The 26,800-nt window shown below is 37.1% G+C and overlaps 1 protein-coding gene and 1 pseudogene across 1 annotated transcript in view; both read left to right on the plus strand.

The window, feature by feature from the left end:
* Tex11 (testis expressed 11) overlaps positions 1-26,581 on the plus strand; it is a 209,617-nt gene extending 183,036 nt beyond the window's left edge. Inside the window, exons 25-29 of the mRNA XM_021153053.2 lie at positions 12,878-13,027; positions 14,514-14,622; positions 15,670-15,790; positions 25,439-25,603; positions 26,301-26,581. Coding sequence (XP_021008712.1) covers positions 12,878-13,027; positions 14,514-14,622; positions 15,670-15,790; positions 25,439-25,603; positions 26,301-26,456 — 701 coding nt within the window. The 3' untranslated portion in view covers positions 26,457-26,581. The remainder of the gene's footprint in view (positions 1-12,877; positions 13,028-14,513; positions 14,623-15,669; positions 15,791-25,438; positions 25,604-26,300) is intronic.
* Positions 10,829-11,048, plus strand: LOC110286594 (small integral membrane protein 15-like; annotated as a pseudogene).
* Positions 26,582-26,800: the final 219 nt, after the last annotated feature.

The raw sequence follows: 26,800 nt of genomic DNA on the forward strand, positions 1-26,800 counted from the left end.
ACAATTTAGAATTCTGAAGTAGAGACTGGATAAATGGCTCCATTGTTAAGAGAACTGACTGTTCTTCCAGAGGACGTGGGTTCTGGTTCTATTCCCAGCCCCCACATGGCCACTCACAACCTTAGGAATTCCAATCTCAGGAGATCTAATGCTGTCTTCTGGCCTCTGCAAGCATCAGTCACCCAAGTAGCAGACAAACACACACAAAATTAATTGAATTATTTTTAAATAAAGTTATGAATAAATGCAAAACTATTCGGTGTTCAATTTTTCTCTCCATGTCAGAACACTCCTCATTCTTTAGGCAATATTATCTCACATTATTAAGTTTTCTATGACTTGTTGAGTTAAAAATAACTCATAATCCATGTAAGTAGAGATATCTCTGAAGGGTACATTAGATAAGGCACATATCCTCCTTCACAGTCTTTCACACTTTTTCTTGGCTAGTGTCCCATTCACTACTCTCATCTATAGTCCTGAGAATCTAAGAGAAATTGTACTCTTGATCACAAACCAGGCTAATTTTACTAGTTTTGTACTGATTACTTACATAGACACAACAAAATTGGCATATTAACCAAACAGACCTATTTACTGGACATGATAACACATACCTTTAGTTCAAACACTCTGGAGGCAGAGACAGGTTGATCCTGTGAGTTTCAGGGCTATAAAGTGAGACACTGTTTCAAAAACAAACAAACAAACAAACAAATAGAACTCCTCAAATGTACATTGTCTCTTTAAAGCTACACAGCATTAAACAACTACCAAGGCCACTTCTGAATACAAGAGCCAATAGGGAATCTCAGGATAGATTCCTGACACCCTCTTATAAGCTATTACAAAACTAGGTAAGGAACTCCAAGAAATATTGTCAGATGTCACTTGTCATGCTTACGAATTTGGGGGAAGTCCTCTTTCTTGAGAACATACAAACTTACCAAGCATTCTGAAAGTAAACTTACTCTCTCTTTAAGAGCCTGTAAGTCAGCTCAATTCCCTGAGACACTTGCTTAATGAAGTTACCAGAAATTCTACCATACTCCATAAATGGAACCTATCATAACCATCTTGTAGGATTACATCTATATCATTTTAATTATGATTCTCTAGGCAAGGCCTTAACTGTGCACTCAGGTTTTTCATTAATATCCTAGTTGGAAAAACAAGGCAAATTCTCACGGAACAATGCAAGTAACTATACTGTCAGGAAAAGTAGGGAGACTATCCTAGCTAGTTTATTGTCAACTCGATGCGAGTTAGAGTTATCTGTCAGGGGCTAGCTTTACATCACAGGGTAAACTGAGGCAGGCAGCAAGAGTAGCATTGGCAATCAGGGCCCAGACCACTTTACTTTGGGCAATTTAACTCTTTCTATCTCTGGGGCCAGAAGCTGGTGACTTCTGACGATTTAACTCTTTCTTGCTATTCCAGGGTGCCAAAAGCAACTGGCTTCTGGCAGTTAACTCTTGTAGCAGGCAAAAAGAAACTTAGTCACTTGGGTTCTTTTCTCTTTGGCTGAGGCCTCTCACTGGCCTGTCAAGAGGCTTGGAGTTCCTTAACTCTTTATGAGACAGAGAGAGTTGAAAAGAAATGGAAAGAAAAGAAGGAAAGAAAGTCCCACATAGATATATGCCTTTCCCCACTCATAGGCCTCTTTCTAGCATGCTGTCCCTACACACACCAGCTCAGGAGCAAACTTCATTTCCTTGAGAAAGAGAAGTGCAGCTTATTTTTCATTATTGTACATAATATGATTTTAACTGTTTATTGCTATTTTGCGAGAGACAATTCGTTTTATTTTGTTTTGCTTTTTTCTTTGAAATAGACTCAATATATACCCAAGGCTGCCCTTTCAATTTGTTATCTTCTTGCTTCCTGAGTGCTGGAATTACAGGCATAAACTAACAACCATTTGGTTTATATTTAACCTTTACTCCGAAATTCAAGTGCAAATGAAAATTTGAAGACTGCAGTTTCCATAAACACGCAGACATACCTGACAAGCAGAGACTGTGAACATGTGTGTCACACCTTGTATCCTTGCAAGCCCCCTACCCTGTGCTTTTCTCACTTTGTAGCTTTTGCTGGCCTCAGACTTCTGATCTTTTTGTTGTTGTTGTTATTTAATTTTTTTAAATGTATTCACTTTACATCCCACTCACTTCTCCCTCCTTGTCACCTCCTCCCACAATCCTTACCCCATCCTCCCACCCCTTCTCCTCTGAGAACTCCCAAGGGTATCCCCAGCCTGGCACATCAAGTCTCTGTGAGGCTAGACACACCCTCTCCCACTGAAGCCAGGCAGTATCCCACAGACAGGCAACAGATTTGGGATAGTCCCTGCTCCAATTGTTCAGGACCCACATGAAGACCAAGCTGCATATCTGCTACATATGTGCGGAGAGGCCTAGGTCCAGCCTGTGTATGCTCTTTGGTTAGTGGTTCTGAGATCCCCAAGGGTCTAGGTTAATTGATTCTGTTGGTCTTTCTGTGAAGTTCCTATCCCTTTAAGGACCAACAATTCTTCCTCCTATTCTTCCATAAGAGTCCCTAAACTCTATCCACTGTTTGGCTGTGTGTGTCTGCATCTGTCTGAGTCAGCTGCTGGGTGAAGCCTCTCAGAGGACAGCCATGTTAGGCTCCTGTCTGCAAGTATAACAGAGCATCATTAATAGTGTCAGGGATTGGTGCTTGTCCATGGGATGAGTCTCAAGTTGGGCCAGTTCCTTCCTTCCATTGACCTGTGATATCTATTTTGTTTCCACTTTTGAGAAAGATTCAACCATCTTCCCTTGTGTCTCCTTGATATTTGGCTTCTTCGGGTCTGTTGATTATAGCGTAGTTATCTTGCACTTTATGGCTAATATCCACTTGTTGGGCTGCATGCCTGCCTCACTGCTGGGATGTGGAGTGCCACCAGCAATGTCTGTTGCTCAGGGAAGGCAGGACACAATCCAAGATAGGATGTCTCAGCCCATGTTTCCCTGAGTGAGAAACAGCAGGGGCTGGGACAGATGCCGTGGTTTTCAATTTCCCATGTCCCCAGATGCCACTGGGGATCTCGAGGAGTTGAGAATGGTGACTCTCAGGCTCCTGCAGCAAGGAGTTGGGAACAAGGGCCCTCAGGTCTGACTGGAGGGGCTGGAAGAGAGGCATTCTCCTGGAAATTTAGAAGCGGCTCTTTATGACAAAGTCCCCCACCCCCAACCCGTGGTGATCCTTGATGAAGGAGAGGGTCCTTGCTTGTCCAAACTGTTTTATTGTTATGGTGGATGCGACTGCATGTGTCTTACTCAGGGTGAACAAGGGATTAAATACCTTTTGCAAGAAGGGTTGCCCAGGAAGGAAAGCTCATTGGCTAAACACTCTGGGCCTATTTAGATACCTCATTAGCATGAAGAGATCTCTAGGTTTTTATGCTACCTGATTGGTTTTTATGGCCCTCTCAATGGGGTGTCATGTTACATGTTCCAGGACAGGTAGACCCTGGCTGGTAGCTGGTTCTGATGCCTGCCGTTCTCAATTATGAAAAGGAAATAGTATTCAGTGGTAAGCTGATGTTAAATATTTTTTGCTAAGTTAAAAATTGCCAGACTATATCTATATGGATTCTATGGATATAATCACATTTCTGATTATATATCCTGGAATAAATAAAAATATAGGAACCAAAAATAACTTTAGCGATGGCCAGACGTTTTAAATGAGATGACTCCACTATAAGGGGCAGTATAAGAAGTAAAATAGGACAAAGGGATGTTTGTAAGGAGCTGTGATAGTATACACATATGTTTACATATGAATATATTATTAAAACCCATATAACTATATACCATCAAGAGTAATTTCACTGTATACAATATAAAAATAAGATAGTGGAGGGAACTACAGATAGAATTCACACTGTGATAAATGAATCTGACTATATAAAAAATCAACTGCACAAACATACCAAAGGAGCTTAGGAAAGAAAGCTGACTTAAATAACTTTGAAAAATACTGTTTTGACTTGGACATAAGGTCAAGGACAAAAATAGAATGCACAATACTGTGCTCTAGTTAAGAACTTTGATTATTTTCATTGGTATACTGGTTAGCAATGATATACATTCTTTACATGTATAGTCATTTCTACTATAGCATGGCACATGTGTTACTAAAAATGATTCTACAATGCAAATGTGTGTGATAAATTCTAAGTAGCTGTGGGGGAAATTGGGTTAGGAATATACATGAGAACTTAAAGACACATAGCAACCAAATAAAATTATAGTTTGGTGTATGTTATGTTAAATGACTGAAATACATCAATACTACAATAAATATGCCATTTTGTGTTGAAATAGACCTGATGGCTGCTTGTGGAAGACAATATCAAAAGGATTGCAGCTTGTGAAATATGAAGTAATGGAAGGAGCAGTGTCTGATTTGAGGGGAAGTTGTAGCAATAGGCAAAGACAGATATAGATCATAACACATGCAGTGCAGTGAGGTAGCTGATAAAATTTGAGTTGTGCACTTCCATGTGTGTTATGTATTCCTATACAGCATAGCACAGCTAGGTGTAGTTCTTTGCATTCTACATAAAGTAGTAGTACTTTACATAGAAATCGGAAAGTAAGCAAACACTTAATTTACATTATATGTGTGTAAATGTTCCCTGATATACCAATCATGTTAGAGCAAATTGAAACTTTCAAATATGTTATACATATGTCTGTGTGCATATGCATAAGCACACAGGCACACTGATAATGTGGTTTTCATTATCTGTGTTTTATTTTCATTAATGTTGGAAAAAGTAAGTGGTTCGATATGGTTAGTAGATACAAGCCATTATACAAAATTAATTCTATTACTCTATTCTAGCAATATGTGATTGAAAAAAACTTTTAAAATATCACTTTAAGTAATATCAAAGCCCATTAAATGTATAAAAATAAAACAAGGAAAGATGTAGAAGACCTCTATATGGACATTCTTAAAACACTGGAAAAATTTAAAGACCTAAATAAATGAAGTGTGTGTGTGTGTGTGTGTGTGTACATATAATGTATAATGTTTATGAGCTAGAAAGGTCAGTATTATAAAGTTTTCTCTAATTTGGTCCATAGACTCCCAGTCAATGGACCAAGATGGATATCAATGGGATTCAGTTGAATCCCAGCTGATTCAATTGCATAAACTGGAAGGATGATATGAAAATCTTTATGGAGATACAAATGGCAATTGTGAAAAAGATAGGTAGAATCCTAGGACTTAAATCCCATCTAGAAATAAACCCACAAATAGTGATTTGATTTGCAACAATGTGACTAATACTTTACAATGGGAAACAGGCTGTTGTGTTGCTCTTGTTTTATGTTAAAATGTTGGGATAATTTTATATAAATATGGGAAAAACATTAACCTTGATCTCCCTTTACATCATACACACACACACACTGTATATATAAACATTGACTTGAGATAGGCTGAGCACATTGACATATTCTGCAATCATGGCTACTCAAGAGGCAGAGGCAGGAAGACCACTTAACACTTAAGATCAGGAATTCAAGGCCATCCTTGGTGGTATGGTAAGATCCTATCTCAAAAGATGAAGTATCACAGTGTAAAACAATAACATTTCTAAGGAAAACTGTAGAGGAATATCGTTAAGACCTTGGGAATGCAAATTATCAACCATATAAGAAAATAACAATAAAATGCAATTAGATACAATTAAGAACTTCAGATTGTCAAACCTGGCTGTGGTGACATAAAACTTTCATTCCAACACTCGGGAGGCAGAGGCAGAGAGATCTCTGAGTTTGAGGCCAGCCTGGCCAACAGAGCAAGTTCCAAGGCTGCCAGGGCTAAACAGAGAAACTGTCTCAATAAAAAAAAAAAAACAGAATAACAACAAAAAAGGGAACTTCAGGTTGTCAAAAGCTACCACTGAAAAAAGTACAAACCACAAATAGGAAGAAAATACAGGAATTTGACATATTTCAGACTATATAAAAAATTCCTATAGCTCAATACAAAATAGGCAAAAGAACATGGGAGCATCACAAAAGAAAATATCCAAGTAGTCAGTAAGTAACAGAAAAGATGTGCTATATCTTTATTCATCGAGGAAATACCAATTAGAAGTAAAACGTGATCTACTATGTATTGATAAACCTCTGTTGTGTTAAAATACTGACATGGCCACAAGAAACTTAGAGGAGAAAAGGCTATATCTGGGATTACAGTGCCAAAGGGATACTGTGCATCATGGTGGAGAAGGCATGGCAACAGGTAGGGCATTTCCTGTCAGCCGAAGTGGGAAGTTGATCAAATTTTCTTTTCTTTTCTTTTTATTATTATTATTTGATATTTTCTTTATATACATTTCAAATGCTATCCCAAAATTCCCCATACCCTCCCCCTCACTCCCCTACCCACCCACTCCCACTTCTTGGCCCTGGCATTCCCCTGTACTGGGGCATATAAAGTTTGCAATACCAAGGGCCTCTCTTCCCAGTGATGGCCGACTAGGCCATCTTCTGCTACATATGCAGCTAGAGACATGAGCGCAGAGAGAAAGCGCGGGAATTCGGGCAACCAAAGTCTGTCCCCAGTGAAATACATTCTCCACAAGTCTGTATCTCCTAAAGGTTCCATAAACTATTCCAAAGAGTACCACTAGGGATTAAATGCTAAAATCCATGAGCCCATGGAAGACATATCTTATCCAAACCACCACATACTGCATAGAAATTGAAGATCAAAATAACAATTATTGGGCCAGCAAGATGGCTCAGTGGGTAAAAGCACTTGCTCCACAACCATGCAGATTCAGTGAGCTGGATTCAGTCTCCAGGAACTGTGGGAAGGGAGAGATAGCTGAAGGCACAGATTTGTCTCCTCGCCTCCACATGCACACCAAGGCATGCATACCCCACCCGTGTGATAATACATTTTAAAATGTTTTTTAAATACCAGCTGTTATAAGGATGGGGAGCACAGCTTAGAAGCATGTCTTGCTTTTTTGTTTGTTTGTTTCTTTTTTGTTTTTTAAACTTTTTTCCATTTATTTCTAGTGAGGTTAAAAAATGTGCATTGTTTTATTTCTATTTTTTACAAGAATATTTACATTAACTTTATTATTACATGCAACATGATTCTAATTACATTATTATATTATATAATTATATAAGAGCCAGAACCCATGTCATTGTTAAAACACTTTGGAAAACTGTTTAGTGGCATCTCCTAAAACCTCACACACACACACACACACACACACACACACACATCTTAGCAAGGACTTTGCAGTCTCACCCATAAGCATATATTCAAGTGTAATAAATGTATCTATTACTAATATGCACAAAAATCTTCACAGTATTTCTATTTATAAAAGCTAAAAATCTGAGACAACTATGTCAACAGAGGGATGAATTAAATAAATTGAATAATGTTTGTATAGTAGAATACTGCAAAGCAAGATAAGAAAATAGTCTCTGGTCCATGCAAAAATCTAAATGAAAATCACAGGCATTTTCATGAGGAAAATAATTCAAGCACAATAGGATATACTGAATTCAATTTGAAAAAATGAATGTGTTAGGAGGTGGTTAGAGAGATGGATAAAGAGTCAAGAATACTTGATGATTTTAAGAGGATCTAAGTTCAGTTCTTGGCACCCATATTGGCAATTCATAGCCACCCATAAAGCCAGCACCAAGGGATATATAATAATCTGTATTATTATAATAATAATAATAAAAAGAAAAGAAAATTTGATCAACTTCCCACTTCCCACTCTGCAGGTGCCCACATACATGTAGCATACACTTGCACAGACACACACATACATCCAAGGAAACTACTTTATTTAAATCTTTGAAAAATGAATGTCATGCAATTCATCCATAAAAATGTATAATTCAGTAGACTTTACTGTATTCAGCTAAGTGAAACCACAGTCAGGCCACATTCCATTACCTCGTAAAGAAACTTCAAACCTTTTATCAGCCCCTGTATTTTCTGAACCACTAATTTATGTTCTGTTCAAATACATTTGCATATTCTGAATGTTTCATATATATCGAATCATATAATATGTATAGTTGGTGACTGGCTTTTACTTTAGACTATTTCATATTTTCAAAGTTCCCCCATGTTGTATGGACTATCAACACTTCATTACTTCTCATAATCAAATATTCCATCTTGTAAATATACTATTTTATTCATCTTTTGATCAATTGATCATTTAGCTTGTTTTTCTCTTATGATAGTTATGAGTAATGCTGTGTTATAAACATTTGCATAGAAGATTTTGTCTGTACATCCTTTTACTTTTCTTGGGTATGTACCTAGAAGTGGAATTGCTAGTCATATGATAACTATGCTTAATCATTTGAGAAACTGCCAAACTATATTTCAAAGCATTTGAACAATTTTACATTCCCATTGACAGTACATAGAGCTTCAAATTTCTTTACCTCTTTGGCAATGTTTTTATTATTACTATCATCAGTATTATTTAATAATAATATTTTATTATTATCATCATCATCATCATCATTATCAATATTATCATTATTCCAGTAGTCCTAGTGAGTATACTTATGGTGACTTATGATTGCTTTGATTTTTCTGGTAATTTTTCCCATGAAATATACTGTGCATTTTTTTCAGATGGCTATTTTCTACTATATAATTTGTCTCATAGTTCCAGAGGCTGGGGATTCAAAATCAATGAAGGCATGTAATGAGCGTATAACATGGCAGAAGGTGAAAGGGTGAGCTAATATGAAATAAGAAACAAAAGAGGAAGGTTAGCCTCATTTTATAAGAATCTACTAACACAGTAACTAATCTAGAGCCTTCAGGGTGAGAATTCATTCACTTCTCTGAAAAATGGCTTGATCCATTCTGAGTTAATTTTTGTATATGGCATCAAGTACAAATCCAATTTCATTCTTTAACATGTAATTATCTACTTGTCACAGAAGAGTTTTATTTCAAAGACTAGTCATTCCCTATGAATAGTCTTATCTCACGTGTGGAAAGCTAGTTTGCCATAGATACATGTCTGCATTCCTGGATTATTGGTTAGATTTCATTGATGATAGGTCTGTCCTAATGGCAGTACCATAATATCCATCTTCTTGTTCCTTTAGTAAGCTTTGTAATCACAAAGTTTTAGCCACTCAATTTTTATATTCTTTCAAGATTATTTTGAGTATTCTAGGCCAGTTGACTTTCCATATAAACTTTGGAATCAGTTTGGAATTTTGGGGAGAGGATGTTTTGAGACAGGGTTTCTTTGTGTAGCCTTGGCTGTCCTATAGACCAGGCTGGTCTGAAACTCAGAGATCCACCTGCCTCTGCCTCTCTGCCTCTCTGCCTCTCTGCCCCTCTGCCCCTCTGCCTCTGCCAAGCTAAGATTAGAGGCATGTGTCACCACCTCATGGTTTTTTTTTTTTTTAATTTTGTAAGTATTGGCTTCTTAACAGTGTTAAATCTTCTAATTCATGAACATGGAATATTTTCCCATTTCATTATATTTTTATTTCAACCGTATTTATGTATAAGATATAGCAATACAGTATTCACTGATAAAATCAGGACAGTTAACATTTCCATCTCTATTACTTTGATTAGAGATTTCAGGCTCTACTCTTCTGGTTATTAATATATGATTGATATATAGGATAGTATGATTTATGGTTATCTCACTGTGCCGTAGAACACTAGAACTTGCTACTTTTATCTAACTATATTTGAGAGGAACTTTTTAGATATGAATATACATTTTTCATACAATACTAAAATTCAGTTGATAGTTATTTTAACCGCCTGTGATATGGAAATTAAAACAATATGATGTAGTTTTCATGCAGTAACACTAAAATTCAGTGTCTGATACTCAAAATGGATCTTTTACTAATGATTTATCAATAATCAAAATTGTCATTTTGAAAATGTTAATTCCCTAATTATGAAAATTATTCAAACATTGGCATATTAATGTATCCAATAAAATACTTATATTTCTTACATATTAAAATTTTAGCAAGTGATATTGGTGTTTGTTAATATAATTAATCTCAGAAAAAAGTTTCAAATGTTCTTTGGTAAATTGTCATCTCATAGTGATGAAGACAGTGTTTTAAAATTCAGACATTTGGACTGGAGAGAAACTCAGGAGTTAAAAGCACTGACTGCTCCTTCAGAGGATCTGGATTCAATTCCTAGCATCCACATGGTGGCTCACCATCCATAACTCCATTCCCAGGGGATCCAACCCTTTGTCTGGCCTCCACAGCTACCAGGCACACATATAGTCCACAGACATACATCCAGGCAAAGCACCCAGGAACTTGAAATAAAAATAAATTAAATTTTTGTTATTTTGACTTTGATTAACAATCAAAGTCAAATAAATAAATAAATAAATAAATAATGCCCCTTTCAATATGGTCATTTAAAAAATTAAATTCAAGCCTTTGCTTGAAATTTCAATTTTTAACATTGGCAAAAATAATGCCATTGTTCATAAAGTAACCATTTTCTCTTATTAATTTTGGCTAAAATGTTTAGTCAGATACTCAAATTTGAATACCTGTGCCTTTTAATTTACTCTTTAAAGTAAAAATATACTTTAAGAATAAAGTACTAATTTTAACAATATAAAAGAACTTAAACTTTCAGAGGTATACATGAGAACTAAAGAAGATAACAAAAGATCATCTGACTTTGTCATTGACTTACTACCAGTCCTAAGTCAAGTTAGAGATCACCATTGGGACAAAGTTTTCCTAGGACTGCTCCAAAAATGTTTGCTATAAAGGCTTGAATTGAGTATGTTGTAGAATGCACTGCAAAGGACCCACACAGCTTCCTTATAACAGTTTTTCTTACTCTGGCCTTCACTCCACTGTTTCTAACAAGTATTGTCCTAGAAAATGTGGCTGAAGGGCAGGAAGGAGAAAAAGAAAATAAAAAGAAAAACATCAGAAAATGTTGCAAAAGTAAAACAACTGAAAAAGGATTAAAGGAATGAAAATGTTCTGCAAACAGAGAAACGTCATTTGGAAAATTATGTAGAATTGGAAGGACCCACTAAAGTTTAATGACAATATTATTTAGGAGGTAACATAGAACTGTGGGAGAATCATGTTCTAACTTCAACACTGATAATAACAGGTATAGAAGTTTGTTGATTATCTACTGGCAGTGATTATAAAATATTATTTATTTCACAGGTTGAAATCTGAAAATCCAAATTACAAAAATTCCCTAAAATCCAAAATATTTTAAGACAGGCATAATGCCACAAGTGGAAAATTCCACATTTGACTTCATATGACCAGTCACAGTCAAAATAAAAGTGTCCTGAAAATATTATAAAAGCCAGGTACATTGGTACACATATATTTAATTCCAGTACTTGAGAGGTGGGGAGTGGAGAACTGAGTACAAGGGCAACCTATCTAAAATAAAAGTGAGGGAAAATCCAGCAAAATGGCTTGATAGGTAAAAGGGCTTGCTGCCCATCCCTATGACCCAAAGTTTGATCCCCAGGACCCATGACGTGGGTAGAGAGAACAAGCTCCTGGAAGTTGTCCTCTGAATGCCATATGCACAAGTGCCTATGCACATACATATGCATACAAATAAATAGAAGGGAAAGGAAGAAAGGAGAAGGGAGGGGAAGGATAGAAAAGGCTAATATACAAAACTACCTTAGTGTTCTGCATAAATGTATAACAGAACATAAATGAATTTGTCTTTAGATTTTTGTCTAATTCTCAATATATCTCATTGTAGATAATGTAAGTATTCAGAAATCTAGAAAACTGGATTATTTCTGCTCCTAGACAGAAAGGGGGCACTATTGTGAAGCCGTTTCCTCTAGGATTAAAACTTTCCTACTTGAAAGGAAGCTCATTAAGACACAGGATGTTAAAGGAAATGCAACAATTAGATATTGAAGACAGGCTATGTATTCAAAGGCAAGTAAACAACAGGATATCCTGGGCGGGTGGCTCACTAAGAAGCATGTAGGGAGGTCAAACAACAGGATGTTCTAAGGGAAAGTAAAACATGCCTGGGGCAGGAAAACTCTTTATGCTCAGGAAGTAAATAACTCGGTAGCTTCAGAAAGTCCCTGAAACTGACCAAATGTACTAGGTCCTTCTTCCCCGTGCATAAATAAGCAGTAAGAACTGTTTAGAGACACTCAAGCTGAGCTGCCTGGAAGAAGCAGAGACCAGCAAGCTGCCTTGAAGAGGCTCAGAACAACCAAGTCTTCCAAGATTACAGGTGTCGAGCACTGTAGCATGCACCAGCCACCATGTAATGCTACTGCATCCAGCTCCTTCAAATAGTCATTCAATGAATGGCAAATAAAACTCAAGTATGGTGTGTAGCATCTGAAATAATATTCTTTTCATGATGAGAACCAAGATACATTATTGACTGACTAAATGAAACAAATTTGGAAACTCTTTTGCTCATAAAACTATTGTTAGTTCATGCAGCATTATGTTTTCTGTTTGAGCCATGACAGTGAGTGTCAGCTCAAAGGATGCAGGCATGTCTTAGCAATAGCACCAGAACCTTTTCAAGCCAGTTACAAGCATCACAGCTGAAGTTTCGGAATAGGTAGGAAATGCTAGTAAATCTGTTACAGGGTAGTAAAATTAACGATGTAGTTACAGATATTAAAATGCTGAAAGTCTACCAATAGAGTCTGGGATGGCCTTCAAACTGTAAGTGCAATTAATTTTCCCTTATGGGAAAACGTGTCAGATTAGGATAGGATTGAAGAGAGTATCAATGTTGAAGTAACAGAAGATGTTTAACTTCACCTTTTCTTTAGGAGACTTCTCAGGTGATGACTGTGGGGCATTGCTTCTGCTCTATGAATTTGAAGTTAAAACCAAAACAAATGATCCATCACTGAGCAGCTTTGTGAATTCAATTTGGAAGATGCCTGATTTAGAATGCAGAACACTTGAAACAATCGCATGTAAGTGCTCTATTTGGGCCTGTGTAAGACCAGTGCCCATTTAGAGCCTACAGTTTTCTGTCTTTTGACCTTGAGATGATTTCCCTCATGGTATATTGTTTCTCCCTTTCTGATGCATTCTTAAACTATTTTGAATTAAAATCATTTATATAGTTATCTTTTTCACTCTGTAAGATTGTAATCTCATTAGGATCATGAAGAATAATTATATATATACATGTATTATACTAATAAATCTTAGTGAAGAGCATTGCTCATAATAGGTGCTCAAATGCAGTCTATATGTAGAATTTAATTATGTAATGACATGATAGAGGAAGCGCAAACTTTGGAAAGTTAGTTTTATGTAGGTAGCTAAAAATGATAAATAGCTACTTTGATGATCAAAGATGACTCAGCCTTAGTAATTTACTAAAATGTATGGAGAAATCTGGAATTTTTTGAAAGTTTTCTCTCTCTCTCTCTCTCTCTCTCTCTCTCTCTCTCTCTGTATGTGTGTGTGTGTGTGTGTGTGTGTGTGTGTGTGTGTGTGTGTGATTACATGTGTGAAGGTTAGCTGAGAACTTGCAGGAGGCAATTTGTGTTGGCAGCATATAGGCCCCAGGGATTGACTTCTGATCACCAGCCTAGGTAGCAAGCATCTTTTCACACACTGAGCCACCTCACTAGCCCCTAGAGATTTGGAAATACTTTAAAATGTGTCATTTTCAAATTTTTTTAAGCTATACTATAGGATTTATGAGCCTCAAAGCCATTTGGGGAATATTCTGCCGGAAATGCCCTGATTATCTTCCCTTTACCTGTTACTTTCCACAATTGCTTGAGCATGATTAGTAAAGGTATTAGGTTCCTCCCAGTACACAACAGTTGCCTTGGGTTTTCTAGCAGTGGACCAGTGAGGCATACTCTATGACTACCACTCCTTATCTAACCAGACCGCTCTCCAGGCTTCTTGACCACATCTGAAAGTTGAAAGTCTTAAGAGACTTCGAAGACTCTATAAGGCAGTAATGGCAAAGCCTTTCTATTTTTCGCATCTGGCAGCAGCAGTAACAACAACAAAACCAGTATATTGCAGATTGTTGTCTGGCTTTGACTAGCAGCCTTTTATTGATCTGCTTCTATTTCTTTCTTAGCTTGCCTTTCCTTCATTGCGGTTTATAAGGTAGTTGTATCACCTGTAGGACTATGTGCATGGTTACCGAAACGGCAGCTTTTCGGTCACTCATCGAATGAATGTAACCTGGAAGTCCTATAGTGGTACTCTGCCTGGAAATAAGAGACTCTTTCTGAAAACGTCTGTAGAGCCATCATTTTATAAAATTTGGGGTGTGTGTGTGTGTGTGTGTGTGTGTGTGAGAGAGAGAGAGAGAGAGAGAGAGAGAATCTTTTTTTCCGTTAGAGCATGCATGTTATAGTCCTGCATGAAAACTGTAATAAATAAGATAACGTGGCATTCAGACCCTTTCCTTTTTTTTTCTTATAGTACTAGCTATGGATAAACCTGCATACTATCCTACTATTGCACATAAGGCAATGAAAAGACTTTTATTGATGTACAGAAAACAGGAGCCAGTTGATGTTTTGAAATACAGGTTAGTAAATATAGTTTAACAGCTAAATTAAGTTTTTTGGAAGCCAAAAAAAAAAAAGAAAGAAAAAAAGAAAAAGAAAACTCAAAACAAACAAAAACCTCTAGTCAATGTCTCCTAAGTCACGGACTCTAATCAGTGGGGCCAACATGGAAATGGAAGATCATAGGGAAAGTATCCTGTCAACTTCTCGGTAGTGAAAATTGCATTAGACACTGGAAAATATTAAGCAAGATTAAGGAATCCACTGTTCTCAGGGGAGAAAAAGAAGGGTATATCCTGGTTTCCTTTATTTTTCTAGTCATATAATAAAATAGTACTATGTATCTTCCTTCTTTCATGTCATTTACTAAATATCCCAAATGATCATAATTTGGTAGCCACCACTCAACTTCAACATTTTTCCTTAATTTTCTTCTGTCTTTTTTCCTTAGTACTTTTAAGTATCAATAATGTTATGTGGTTTTGTTTTTTCAGGAAAAATTCATTATAGTCTTTCTGTTCTGAGAAGTAAGATCTTCACTTTTTGTCAATTTAAGCCCAATTTTAATATCTTTGTCTCCTTGAGGAGGTAGCATGATTGCTTAAATGCCCATCAATTAAATCAGCTCATAAAATATGGCAATGGTGTAATTGCACTGGCAAAATGGTTCGTTAGATGAAGGTACCTGCTGCCATATCTGATGACCTGAGTGCAGTCTTCAGAGAACCAACTCTGGAGAGTGCTCCCCTGACTTCTGCTCACACTTGTGTGCGTTGGGCTCACACACACACACACATTAAAATAAGTTAAACAATTATCTTATGAGAGAAGTGAAGTTGACTAAAATGACAACCAACAACAAGTATCAAAGGAAGGGCTAATGAACCCCTTTTACATTTCCAAAACCCTGTCTTCCAAGATTAGAAGCAAGATCAAAATGAAAGAAGGAGCAGAGGTGCTACAAAGCTCTCAGTGTGAGCTGAGACTCAGAGTTAACTGTCTTAGCCAGGCCAGTGATTTCTTTCCTTACTTTTTATTTTCTTACTTTTCTCTTTTTATTTTCTCAGCGTATGCATGCACAAGTTGATTAAACTTCTGGTGGCAGATGAAGTATGGAATATATCGCTGTATCCCCTAAAAGAAGTTCGGAGCCATTTTAAAAATACTCTAAGCATCATTCGCCAAAACGTAAGTCAAAGAGCAATAGTAATTGTAATTGTAAAAGTAATTGTAAGGAATTGTATATTTGAATTCATACAGAATGATACTTTCTGATAGGATTTTTATGGTAAATTCACATTACAATATAGATATCACCTTAAAAGTATCTCTGAGTTTATAAAATGTAAATAGTCAATTGTAGGAATTTTCTAGTATAAGTTTACTAGTATAAGTATAAGGTTTGGGTCAGAATAACAAGACTACTATTCATCTTGAATTGTTTTGTATTTTTGGAGCCTACCACATTGCACATGTGTGGGTCAATATAAATAGTATCTGTGTTATAAACTTATTCATGAATAAGATATGTAAGATGTTAACTGTTGTTTATGAGAGCCATAGAACAGGAGAGTAAGATGGCTTGCTGAGAAGAATGCAAAAAGCCATTACTTACATTCATGATGATATCTAAGTATAGGTTTAGGATGTAGCTCAGTTTGTACAGTGCTTGCTGAGGGTTCTGTCTCCAACATCACATAGCCAGATGTGGTGGCACACACCTGTAATCTAGTACCTGGAAGCATCAGAAATGCATGGTCATCCTTGGCTACATAGTGATTGAGATCATGAAACTCTGTCTCAAAACCAAGCCAGGTAAAAAAAACCAACAACAAAATCTAAGAATCTTGGCTGTTTTTATATAACAGGATTTGTAAATCACAATATAAGATAGTAAGTAGGATGCCAATCTGATTCAGTGACTAATGAAATCTAGAATTTTCCTGGAACAACTTAATTCTGGCCTATATGAATTTAAATATGAAAATCCTCACCACTGAACAATTTGGTTTTTCTTTTGCAACCTTTAACCTTTTAGGAAAAGGGGGAAATTCCATTTCTAAGCCAGAAGCTACATCTGGAACTTCCAACTGTATTCTATATGCAAACTAAAAATTAGACTTACTGTAACTCCACACTGATTAATCTCTATAGTCTCTGTGAGGCCACAGCTTCTCTGAGGAACTTAGTTTTGCCATTTTTATCAATCACACTACAGTTCTAATCCCTATCACTCTTCTGTTAGAGAGCCTCCTGATTTTTAATTTTCCGATGAGTTTCCTGTCCAGTATTGCCCCTACCTGAAACATGATAATATGCTTAGCTTTCTATACAGAAAATAATTAGTGCTCTTACCCACTAAGTCATCTCGCCAGCCCCTATACCACATTTTTTAATTGGGTCTTTTTTTCTTTTTAGTTCTTTATATATTCTAGATACATCCTATCAGTTATATAATTGATAAAGTTTTTTTTTCTCCCATTGTGTAGGCTGCTAGTTTCTTGAATGATAATGTTTATGAGGTCCCATTTCTTTATTGTTGATCCTAATCTAATTCCTGTGCTATTGGATCCAGTCAGAAAGGCCTTTTCTGTGTCACTGAGTTCAAGCCTATTCCCTGTGTTCTCTTCTATCAGACTTGGTGTACTTGGTCTGATGTTGAAGCTCTGGATCACTTTGGAGTTGAATTTTGTGCAGAGTCATAGATACGGATCTATTTTCATTTTTCTACATGTAGCCAACTAGTTTGACCAGCTCTTGGTTGATAATGCTTGTCTTTTTTCCAAGATATATTTTAGGCTTCTTTTTAAAAAACCAAATGTCTGTTGCTGGGTGGAATTATGTCTGGATCTTGAATTCTATTCCATTTATCAGTGTGCCTGGTTTTATATCAGTGCCATGATGGTTTTTTATTATTATTCCTCTGTAAAACAACATGAAAACTGGGGTGGTGATACCTCCAGAAGTTCTTTTATTATTCAGGACTTAGCTATTCTGGGCTTATTGTGTTTCCATATGAAATTGAGGTTTTGATTTTTGGATTTTTGGGTTTTGTTCTCAGTTTTCATGATGGATTATATTGGAGATTTGACAGGGATTGCATTAATCTGTTAATGCTTTGGTATGATGTCTGTTTTTCACAATATTACTCCTATCAAGCCATAAGCATTGGAGATCTTTCCATCTTCTGGTGGATTTTGTTTTCAATTTTTTCCTTCAGTGTCTTAAAATTTTGTGTTTTTTAAAAATTATCTTTAATCTTTTTTTACAGTCCAGTTGTTACACCCTTCTCATTCTGCCCTCCGACAGATCCTCATCCCATTCCTCCTCCCCTATCTCCAAGAGGATGTACACCCACATACACACACACACACACACACACACACACACACACACACACACAAGGCCAGGCCTCTCCACTCCCTGTGACCATCCACAAGTCTCTTGAGGGTTAGGTGCATTTTCTCTCATTGAGGCCAGACCAGGCAGTCCTCTGCCTGGTTGGTGGCTCAGTGTCTTGAGAGATCTTAGAGGTCCAGGTTAGTTGAGACTACTGGTCTTGCTATGGGGTCACCCTCCTCCTTAGCTTCTTCCAGCCTTTACCTAATTCAACCACAGGGGTTTCTAACTTCAGTCCATTGGTTGAGTGTAAGTATCTGCTTCTGTCTCAGTCAGCTGCTTCTTGGGCTTCCTGAAGGGCAGCCATGCTAAGCTCCTGTATAGCATCAGTAATAGTGTCAGGTCTTGGAGCCTTCCCTTGAGATGGATCCCAATGTGGGCCAGTCACTGGACCTCCTTTCCCTCAGTCTCTTCTCCATTTTTGTCCCTGCAGTTCTTTTAGACAGGGTCAATTCTGGGTCAGAGTTTTTGACTGTGGGATGGCAACCCCATCCCTCCACTTAATACCTGTCTTTCTACTGGAGATGGACCCTACAATTCCCTCTCCCCACTGTTGGGCATTTCACCTCCCAGGTCTCTAGTCTATTCTAGAGGGTTCCCCACCTCCCAAGGTTACCTGTTTCCATTCTTTATGCTGGCCCTCAGGGCTTCTTTCACTTACTTGCTTAGAGTCGTCCCATGATATTTTTGAGGCTATTGTTAAAAGTACTGTTTCACGGAATTCTTTTTCAATCTGTTTGTCATTTGTATATAAGAACACTACCAGTTTTTATAAATTACTTTTGTATCCAGCCACTTGGCTGAAGGTGTTTATCAGCTGTAGGAGTTCTCTGGTAGAATTTTCGGGGTCACTTTTGTATACGATCATATCATCAGCAAATATTGATACTTAGAATTCTTCTTTTCCAATTTGTATTATTTTGATCTTCTGCAGTTGTCTTATTGTTCGAGCTAAGACATCAAGTACTACATTGAACAGATATATACAGTGTGCACAGCCTTGTCTTCTTCCTAATTTTGGTGGAATTGCTTTGAGTTTCTCTCCATTTAGAATGATGTTGGCTGTGGGCTTATCATAAATTGCCTTTATTATACTGAGTATGTTCCCTGTACCTTAGACTCTCCAGGACTTTTATCATGAAGAGATGTTGAATTTTGCCAAAAATCTTTTCTGCATTATGGTGATCATGTGGTTTTTTTTTTCTTTCAGTCAGTTTATATGGTGAATTATGTTTATTGATTGACATGTGTTGAGCCAATCCTTTATCTTCAGAATGAAGCCTATTTGATCATGGTGTATGTTCTATTTGATATGTTCTTGGATTCAGGCTGAAAATATTAAGAATTTCTGCATCTATATTCATAAGTGAGGTTTATTTGTAAATTGGGGGTGGAGGGCTTTGTGTGGTTTTGGTATCAGAGTAGTTTTGTAAAAAGAATTTAGGAAATGCCCCTTCATTTAACTGCAGCACTTAGGAGGCAGAGGTGGGTGGATCTCTGAGTTCAAGACCAGCTTGGTCTACATAGTAAGTTTCAGGACAGCCAGGGATATATAGTGAAATCCTATCTCAAGAACAATAACAACAACGAAGAAATTCCTCTTTTTCAGATTTTCTAGTTTAATGGAGTATAAAATATATGACCTTATAAAAAGAGCAAGTCTCATATGATGTAGTGTTTCTATCCATTAAACAGTAGTTAACCTTCTCTTCAAACTTAAGTTTTCCTTCCAGTGAATTCTGTAGAGCTAGATTGTTAGGCAGAAACTGCTTAAATTTGGTTTTGCCATGAGATGCTTTTCTTTCTCTGTCAAATGTGATTGATGGTTTTGCTGGGCATAGTATTCTGGGCTGGCACATGTGATCTCTCAGAGCTTATAGAACATCCATCCTAGCCCTCTGGCTTTCAGAGTCTGCACTGAAAAAGTCAGATGTTATTCTAATGGACCTCCTTTTATATGTCTTTTTCCCTTGTGGCTTTTAATATCTGTTCTTTGTTCTGTGCATTTACTATTTTGATTATTATGTATCATGGGATGTTTTATCTATTTGTTCGTTTGATATGCATCTCTTTCTTTAGGTTTAGAAAATGTTTTTCTATGATTTTGTTAAAAATATTTTCTGTGCCTCTCACCTATGTTTCTTTCCCTTAAGAAGTTTGGTCTTTTCACAATGCCCCAGATTTCCTGGAAGCTTTCTGCTTGGTCTTTTTAAATTCACTTTACATCCCACTAACTGCCCCACGCCACGTCACCCCATCCCACAATCCTTCCCTTCTCCTCTGAGAGGGTGGAGCCTCCCTGGGTATCCCCAACCCTGGCACTTCAAGTCTCTGCTAGGCTAAACACTTCGTCTCCCACGACTTGGGTTTTTTATATTTAACGTTTTCTTTGACTGAACTATCCATTTTTTTCTACCCTGTCTTCAAGACCTGAAATTTTCTCTTCCCCTTTTATTTTAATCTGTTGCTGAGGCTTATTTCTGAGGCTTTTGTTGGGCATCCTGAGGTTTTTATTTCCAGATTTGTTTCCATTTGTTTATGTTACTTATTCAATTTCTTTGTTAATTTTTTGCTTTCATGTCTTCATTTGTTTTCATTATTTTATTCAACTATGTGTGTTTTGATGGTCTTCACTTATTCATATCTTCTTTAAGGTTTTTGAACATATTCATAATTGCTCTTTGGAAGTCTTTGTGTTGTGCTTCAGCTAAATTGCTTTTCTTGAAGCCTATTACAATGGGGTTGTTAGTTTCTAGAAGAGGCATGTATTTTCTTAGTTGTTTATGCTTGTGGTTTTGTGCTGGAATCTAAGCACCAGGAGTTATGATATTTCAAGTGTATATATTTCATTTTATCATTGTGTGTGTGTTTCATACTTTAGTTGCTGTGACCCACTCTGAATCTTAGTCAAATATACTAGCTGTGGGCTCCCTTAGTCCCAGGTCTAGCATAGTCATTGTGGGTCCCTGTTAGAGAAGGTTCTTTTGCATGTTGGCAGGAGTCACAAAGGGACAGAGGTAGGCTAGAAGGAAAGGCTAACAGGGATGGCAGAAAAGAACTAGGGGACTCTTGGTCTTCACCAAGATATTGAGTCTCTAAGAGATGGAGGAGGACTTTGAGGAGCAAAAATACAAATTTTAACAATACTCCCAAGTGACTTATACACACACTAACACCTTAGAAACTCCTTTAGCAATAGTTTCTTCGCGCTTTTGATAGTCCCTTAGTTTAGGTAACACTGTTGGGATCTAAAAGACTATAAATTTTCATTCTATGACTAGGATAACTGAAAATAGCCTTTGAGGTTAACAAATTCAATGGCTTAAATAGAGTCTCAGTATGTATCTCAGACCGGTGGCAAACCCCTGATCCTCCTGTCTCAGCTCCTGTGTGCTGGGGTTATAGGTGCGCACATCCACACTAAGTTGAATTCATTGTTTTGTCAGTTGAGATATTGAAAGGTTAAACATCTTATACTAAGCATGTAAATATATATAATGGAAAAGCTAAGAAGTGAATCTAGAATTCTTTCATTACAATACGGTGATATTTGGGTTTCCCTTCATCTAAATCTCATATGTCCCTGGTGTTGGAATTGTGGTTTCTGCAAAGGCATCTTGGAGTTAGACTTGGAAACTTGTTTTCTTCTGTTTCTACAGTTTGATTCTTAGTTTCTCTTTGGCTCTTATTTTGTTTTTCTTGTGTTTCCCTATCAAGTATATCTTCCCCAAATAAAACGTTTGTAGATCATTTTCTTCCCCATAAGTCTCTAGAACCTCTTATATTTTCTAAATCCTTACTCTGAACCTTATCCAACTCAAAGCCAAGATGTTCCCTTTTCCATACAGTAATCAACATTGCCTTGTTTATCAACCATCACCTCCTTCTCTTCCTGCTGTGTACAATTTGCACACTATTTCCTGCTACTTGTCTTTGCTTAAAACCCATGTCTAAGAGCCAGGCATAGTGGAACATATTTATAATCCTAGCACTTAAGAGACTGAGGCAAGAAGACTGTGAGTTTGAGATGAGCCTGGCTACATAGTGAGTTCAAGAAGAGCCTGAGATACATAAAGAGTATCTCAAAAAAAAAAAATGGAACAAATCTATGTCTTATATTTCTTAATCACCAGTCTTGCCATGGGTAGTTTTTCCTTTCTTGATAATTTCATTGTTATTTATTATTCTATGCAATTTTACCCATCTTAGCAGTTGCTCAGCCTCACAGATATGGAAATACAAGTACCCCACTATTCCATTGATTCACATTCATTGCTAACTCAAAGATTTTCTTTTGTTTTTAAAGATAGGCACACACACACACACACACACACACACACTGTCACTGTTAGACGCACAAGAAGAGGACATTGAATCCCATTACAGATGGTTGTGAGCTACCATGTGGTTTCTGGGATTTGAACTCAGGACCTCTGGAAGAGCAGTCAGTGCTTTTAACCACTGAGCCATCTCTCCAGCCCTTATTATTTTTTTTTAAGACAAGGTTTTGTGTAGCCTAGCCTGTCCTCAAATCATTACATAGCTAAGGATAATCTTGGACAACTGATCCTCCTGCATCTGCTGTACACTGTGCACATCTGGCTCATTTTTTCTAAAACAGAAAATCTTTTGTGATCTTGTATGGGGAAATGGATTCTTAGATATCCTATTATAAAAAATATCCAATGAAATGAAAATAAACAATTAGTTTTGAGAAAAAAATTAATCATTTTTCTATAAAAGACACGATTATGGAAGTAAAAGGATAACTAAAAGCTTGGTAATAAATGTTGGAGAGAAGAGATTCACCTTTGGGATGAATAAAGAAATCTTACAACTCCATAAAGAAAGCCACATTCTCCTCCAGTGAACAAAGTATAGAGGTTGGCATTTTCCCAGAGAAGATACTCATATGACCAGTAAGCATATGAAAAGATGTTCAGCATAATTATCATAAATGTGTAAATAAAAATATGCAATAATAAGGCAATCTGCCACCTTTACATCCAATAAAATGACTATACTCAAACAGAGAGAAACCACTCTTGACAAATGATTGGTACTCTCAACAGAGACTGTGATCATAAAGTGGTGCTTTGAAAAGCAGCTGAAGTGTGGAAGTGTAGCTCAGTGGTAGAATACATGGCTTTGAATATGTAAGGTCCTGGATTTGATTCTTAGTACTGCAAAAAGAGGAAAAAAAGAATAGCCAGACAGCACCTCAGGAGGTTAGTATAGTTACAATATGACCCAGAAATTCCATCCCAAGAGAAATGCATACAAATAATAACTCATACACAAATGCTCAGAGCAGACTCATTCATACAACAAGAAGACAAATAACCAAAATGTCTTATTGTGGCATTTCCATATCATAGAATATTACTTCATTCATGTAGTTAAGATAACCACCTTCTTACTATGTACCAAATACTGTGCAAGGCTTTGAATACACAAAGGTGAATGACCTTTTGCTGTAATGACACGTCACCCCTGCTGGGTAAAGGAGAAAAACAGTGACATATTAGAAGTGCTTTACAGGGTTATGAACAGAATTTCAGGGAACAAAAGTTTATGCAAGAAGTTGTAAACAATCAAGGTAAATTTCACTGAGATGGTAATGTTTAATTGAGGATTTTATCGTTTGTTTAGTCATTCATTCATTCAGCAAACCTGTGCCTTTTTTGTTTGCCAGGCATAGTGTTGGACTCCAAGGATGCAAAAATGAAACAAAAAATCCTGTACCACAAAAATTCCAATAGACTGGAAGAAGTAAATATATAACATTTCAAAATTGTGGTATAACTTAGAGAAATGTAAAGCTGGCTATAGGAATGGAGAGAAAGAAATGACTAAATTTGAAAAGTAGATGTTTATTTTTTTTTAAAAATATACACTTTAACTTTTAATCACAATATTGTACACATTTTAGTAGTTATAGAAAAGTGAAATACCTTACATCTACAGTGACCTGCAATCATGTTTATACTGGTTAGTATATAAACATATACATCACAAATAAATTTAGGAAAAGCCATTCAAGATGACCAAATAGATACCCATTCATTCAAGAAACAAATATTTAAGGGATCCTTCATTCAAATGCTATATTTTGTTTTGTCCTATTTTGTTTTTGGTTTTGTTTTTTATATTTTGGGCTGGAGAGAGATGGCTCAGCCATTAAAGGCTAGGCTCACAACCAAAAATATAAAAGTAGATGTTTATAAGGTTAATATCTCAGGCAAACGAGACTGCCTCTGACCAAGCTCTGCTAGTGTTCTTTTTGATCACTGTACTGGGGCACCTAATGTCCATGGCACTCTAACAAACCCATAATAATACCTTGGGAACTCATTTTCCCATGTGGTACTAGGGGTGGAATCCAGGGTCCCACAAACTAGACAAGCACTCTGTTACTGAGATATAATCTCAGCTCCATGAAGTCTTTTTAATATGCAGATGCCTTGTTTCCAAAAGTTGCCACGTGTCTTTTAAGATGTGAGCTTTGTCTTATCTCTTCCAACACCCTCATTATCATAGTATCTTATACATAGTATTTTTTATAGATCCAATTGAAAGACAGCTGGGTATGGCAGTATGGCTCTGTATCGGGAGGCTGAGATAGGACGATCACAGCAACCCAAAAATTTCAGAGCAGACTGGGCAAAATAGGAAGGTCCCTATCTTAAGCAAAACAATAATGAATAAAAAAGCCAATGACATCCTTGCCACTCAAGAAGCTTTTCTGAAGTCTTCTATGGCCTCTTTGCCCTCCAGAGCCTGAGACATACTGGGTGAATGAAGGCTTCAGCATGAACGCTCTGTTTCCCATCTCCTAGACAAGGGCAGGGACAGTTGCTCTTACACCACTCCTTTCCACCATTGCACAATACTATGAAGACATTAATGTAATTTTGTCATTAGGGGAGTTAAAAACCATTGACAAGGTTGTGGGGCCATCTCAGAAATGTGACCTTTGTTCATAACTTTAGTAGATTTTCTCAACACTAACGATTAATATTATTACTGTTTCAAGAATAGAAATTCATTCTGGTCAAGGAAATTAGGAGACTCAGTAAAACAATCTCTTGACCATCTTGGGATTGTGAAGATAATTGGCTGAGGATGGCAGCAATGAAAGATCCAAGCAGGATACATACTTTTCTTGCTTCCGGGGGACCAAAACCTGGTTTTCTGAGTTCATTTTCTCTCGGTAGAGGAGGGCCTCAGAGCTTTTTTTTTTTTTTTTTTTTCTATATTTGTGTCACTTCCTAAGACTTCACTGTGGAACATTCTACAACTACCATACCTTCAATGTACTCTCCTGTTCTCCAGGAGCAATCTTTCCTTGGTGCTTAACTGTAATGGGACGTGATAGAGTGTTACAATCAGTAGTGGCAACGATAACTGAAAACACCAACTCTTCTTGGATTTCAGGAAGGATACCCAGAAGAGGAGATTGTATGGCTAATGATCAAGTCTTGGAATATTGGAATAGTGATGTCTAGCAAGAACAAGTATATAGCTGCAGAAAGGTGGGCTACAATGGCATTGGAGTTCCTTGGCCACCTTAGCACCCTCAAAACAAGCTATGAAGCAAAGGTAGGAGGGAGAACCCCCGCAGTGGGTGGCATAACTTAGAGGGCACAGAAGGCATGCCAGGCTCCCATAAGGACACATCCTACCTTGCTTGACTAGGTAAAGATCTTCATCTTTGAAGAGCTCAGAGCTTCTGTAGCAATTCATGTGGTAAGAGGTTGTGTAGTCATTTCTTAGAGTGAAACCAAGAAGGGTGGGGAAGAGGAAACAAGGATACTGAATGGAATCTAATTATGAGGACTGCCAGAAGTGCACTCTGGAAAGATAAATCACTGTCAGTGCCAATGTGTGTGGGTAAGGGCTGGCCTCTGTGCAAACAGTGGCTGGTCAAACAGGCATTTCTCCAGGGACTATTGTGTTTCAAGCATCTAGACCAGCTAACCAGGGTAGGTTTGGTAAGGAAACAGCCTTGTTACCAAATAAGAACAACAATTTTTTTCTGTTTTGATTACCTCCCTTACTAGAGCTGCCTGTTCCTAATTAAACAGGCCTACTGTACTGAGATTCCTTTTCCCAATAGCAACTCAGATCTCAGACCTCAAGGGCCAGACTTCTGTGCCATCACTGTGGATCTGGGAAGCTTTCCCACACTGGTTGGTTTTTTTTTTTTTCTTTCTTTCTTTGTTTCTTTCTTTCTTTCTTTCTTTCTTTCTTTCTTTCTTTCTTTTTCTTAAAGTCTGTCTGCTGTTTTCTTTCTCAGGTGAATCTTCTGTATGCCAACCTCATGGACATATTGGATAAAAAGATGGATTTAAGATCTACAGAGATGACTGAACGATTAAGAGCACTTATTGTTCCTCCGGAGGATCCAGGTTCAGTTTCCACTACCAACGTGGCAGCTCAAAACCATGTGTAATTCCAGTTCCAGGGAATCTGATACTCTCCTCCGGTCACTGTGGGTACATGTGATCAAAGTAAAGAGTGATTTTACTTTTCAGTGGAGAGTCATAATGATTGAAGGAGGTTGTAGAAAGCAGACTAGCTCACAGCAACTTGAAGGTGTATATTCATGAGCTGCTGACTATTTCAGTGTGTGTCATATATTCCCTTGAACTTTTGTTTTCTTAAGCCTTGTTGACTGAAATTTTCTCAAATAAAAGCATTTTGACTTTCACCCCAGTGATCAGCTGATTTCTAGAAGAAAAGTGAATGTTCCTAACTGCTAAGAGTTATATTGAAACAGTCCATGCTAGGGCAAGA

Source organism: Mus caroli, unplaced genomic scaffold, assembly GCF_978045245.1.
Source record: "Mus caroli unplaced genomic scaffold, Mus_caroli_1 scaffold_5, whole genome shotgun sequence".
NCBI classification, from domain to species: domain Eukaryota; kingdom Metazoa; phylum Chordata; class Mammalia; order Rodentia; family Muridae; genus Mus; species Mus caroli.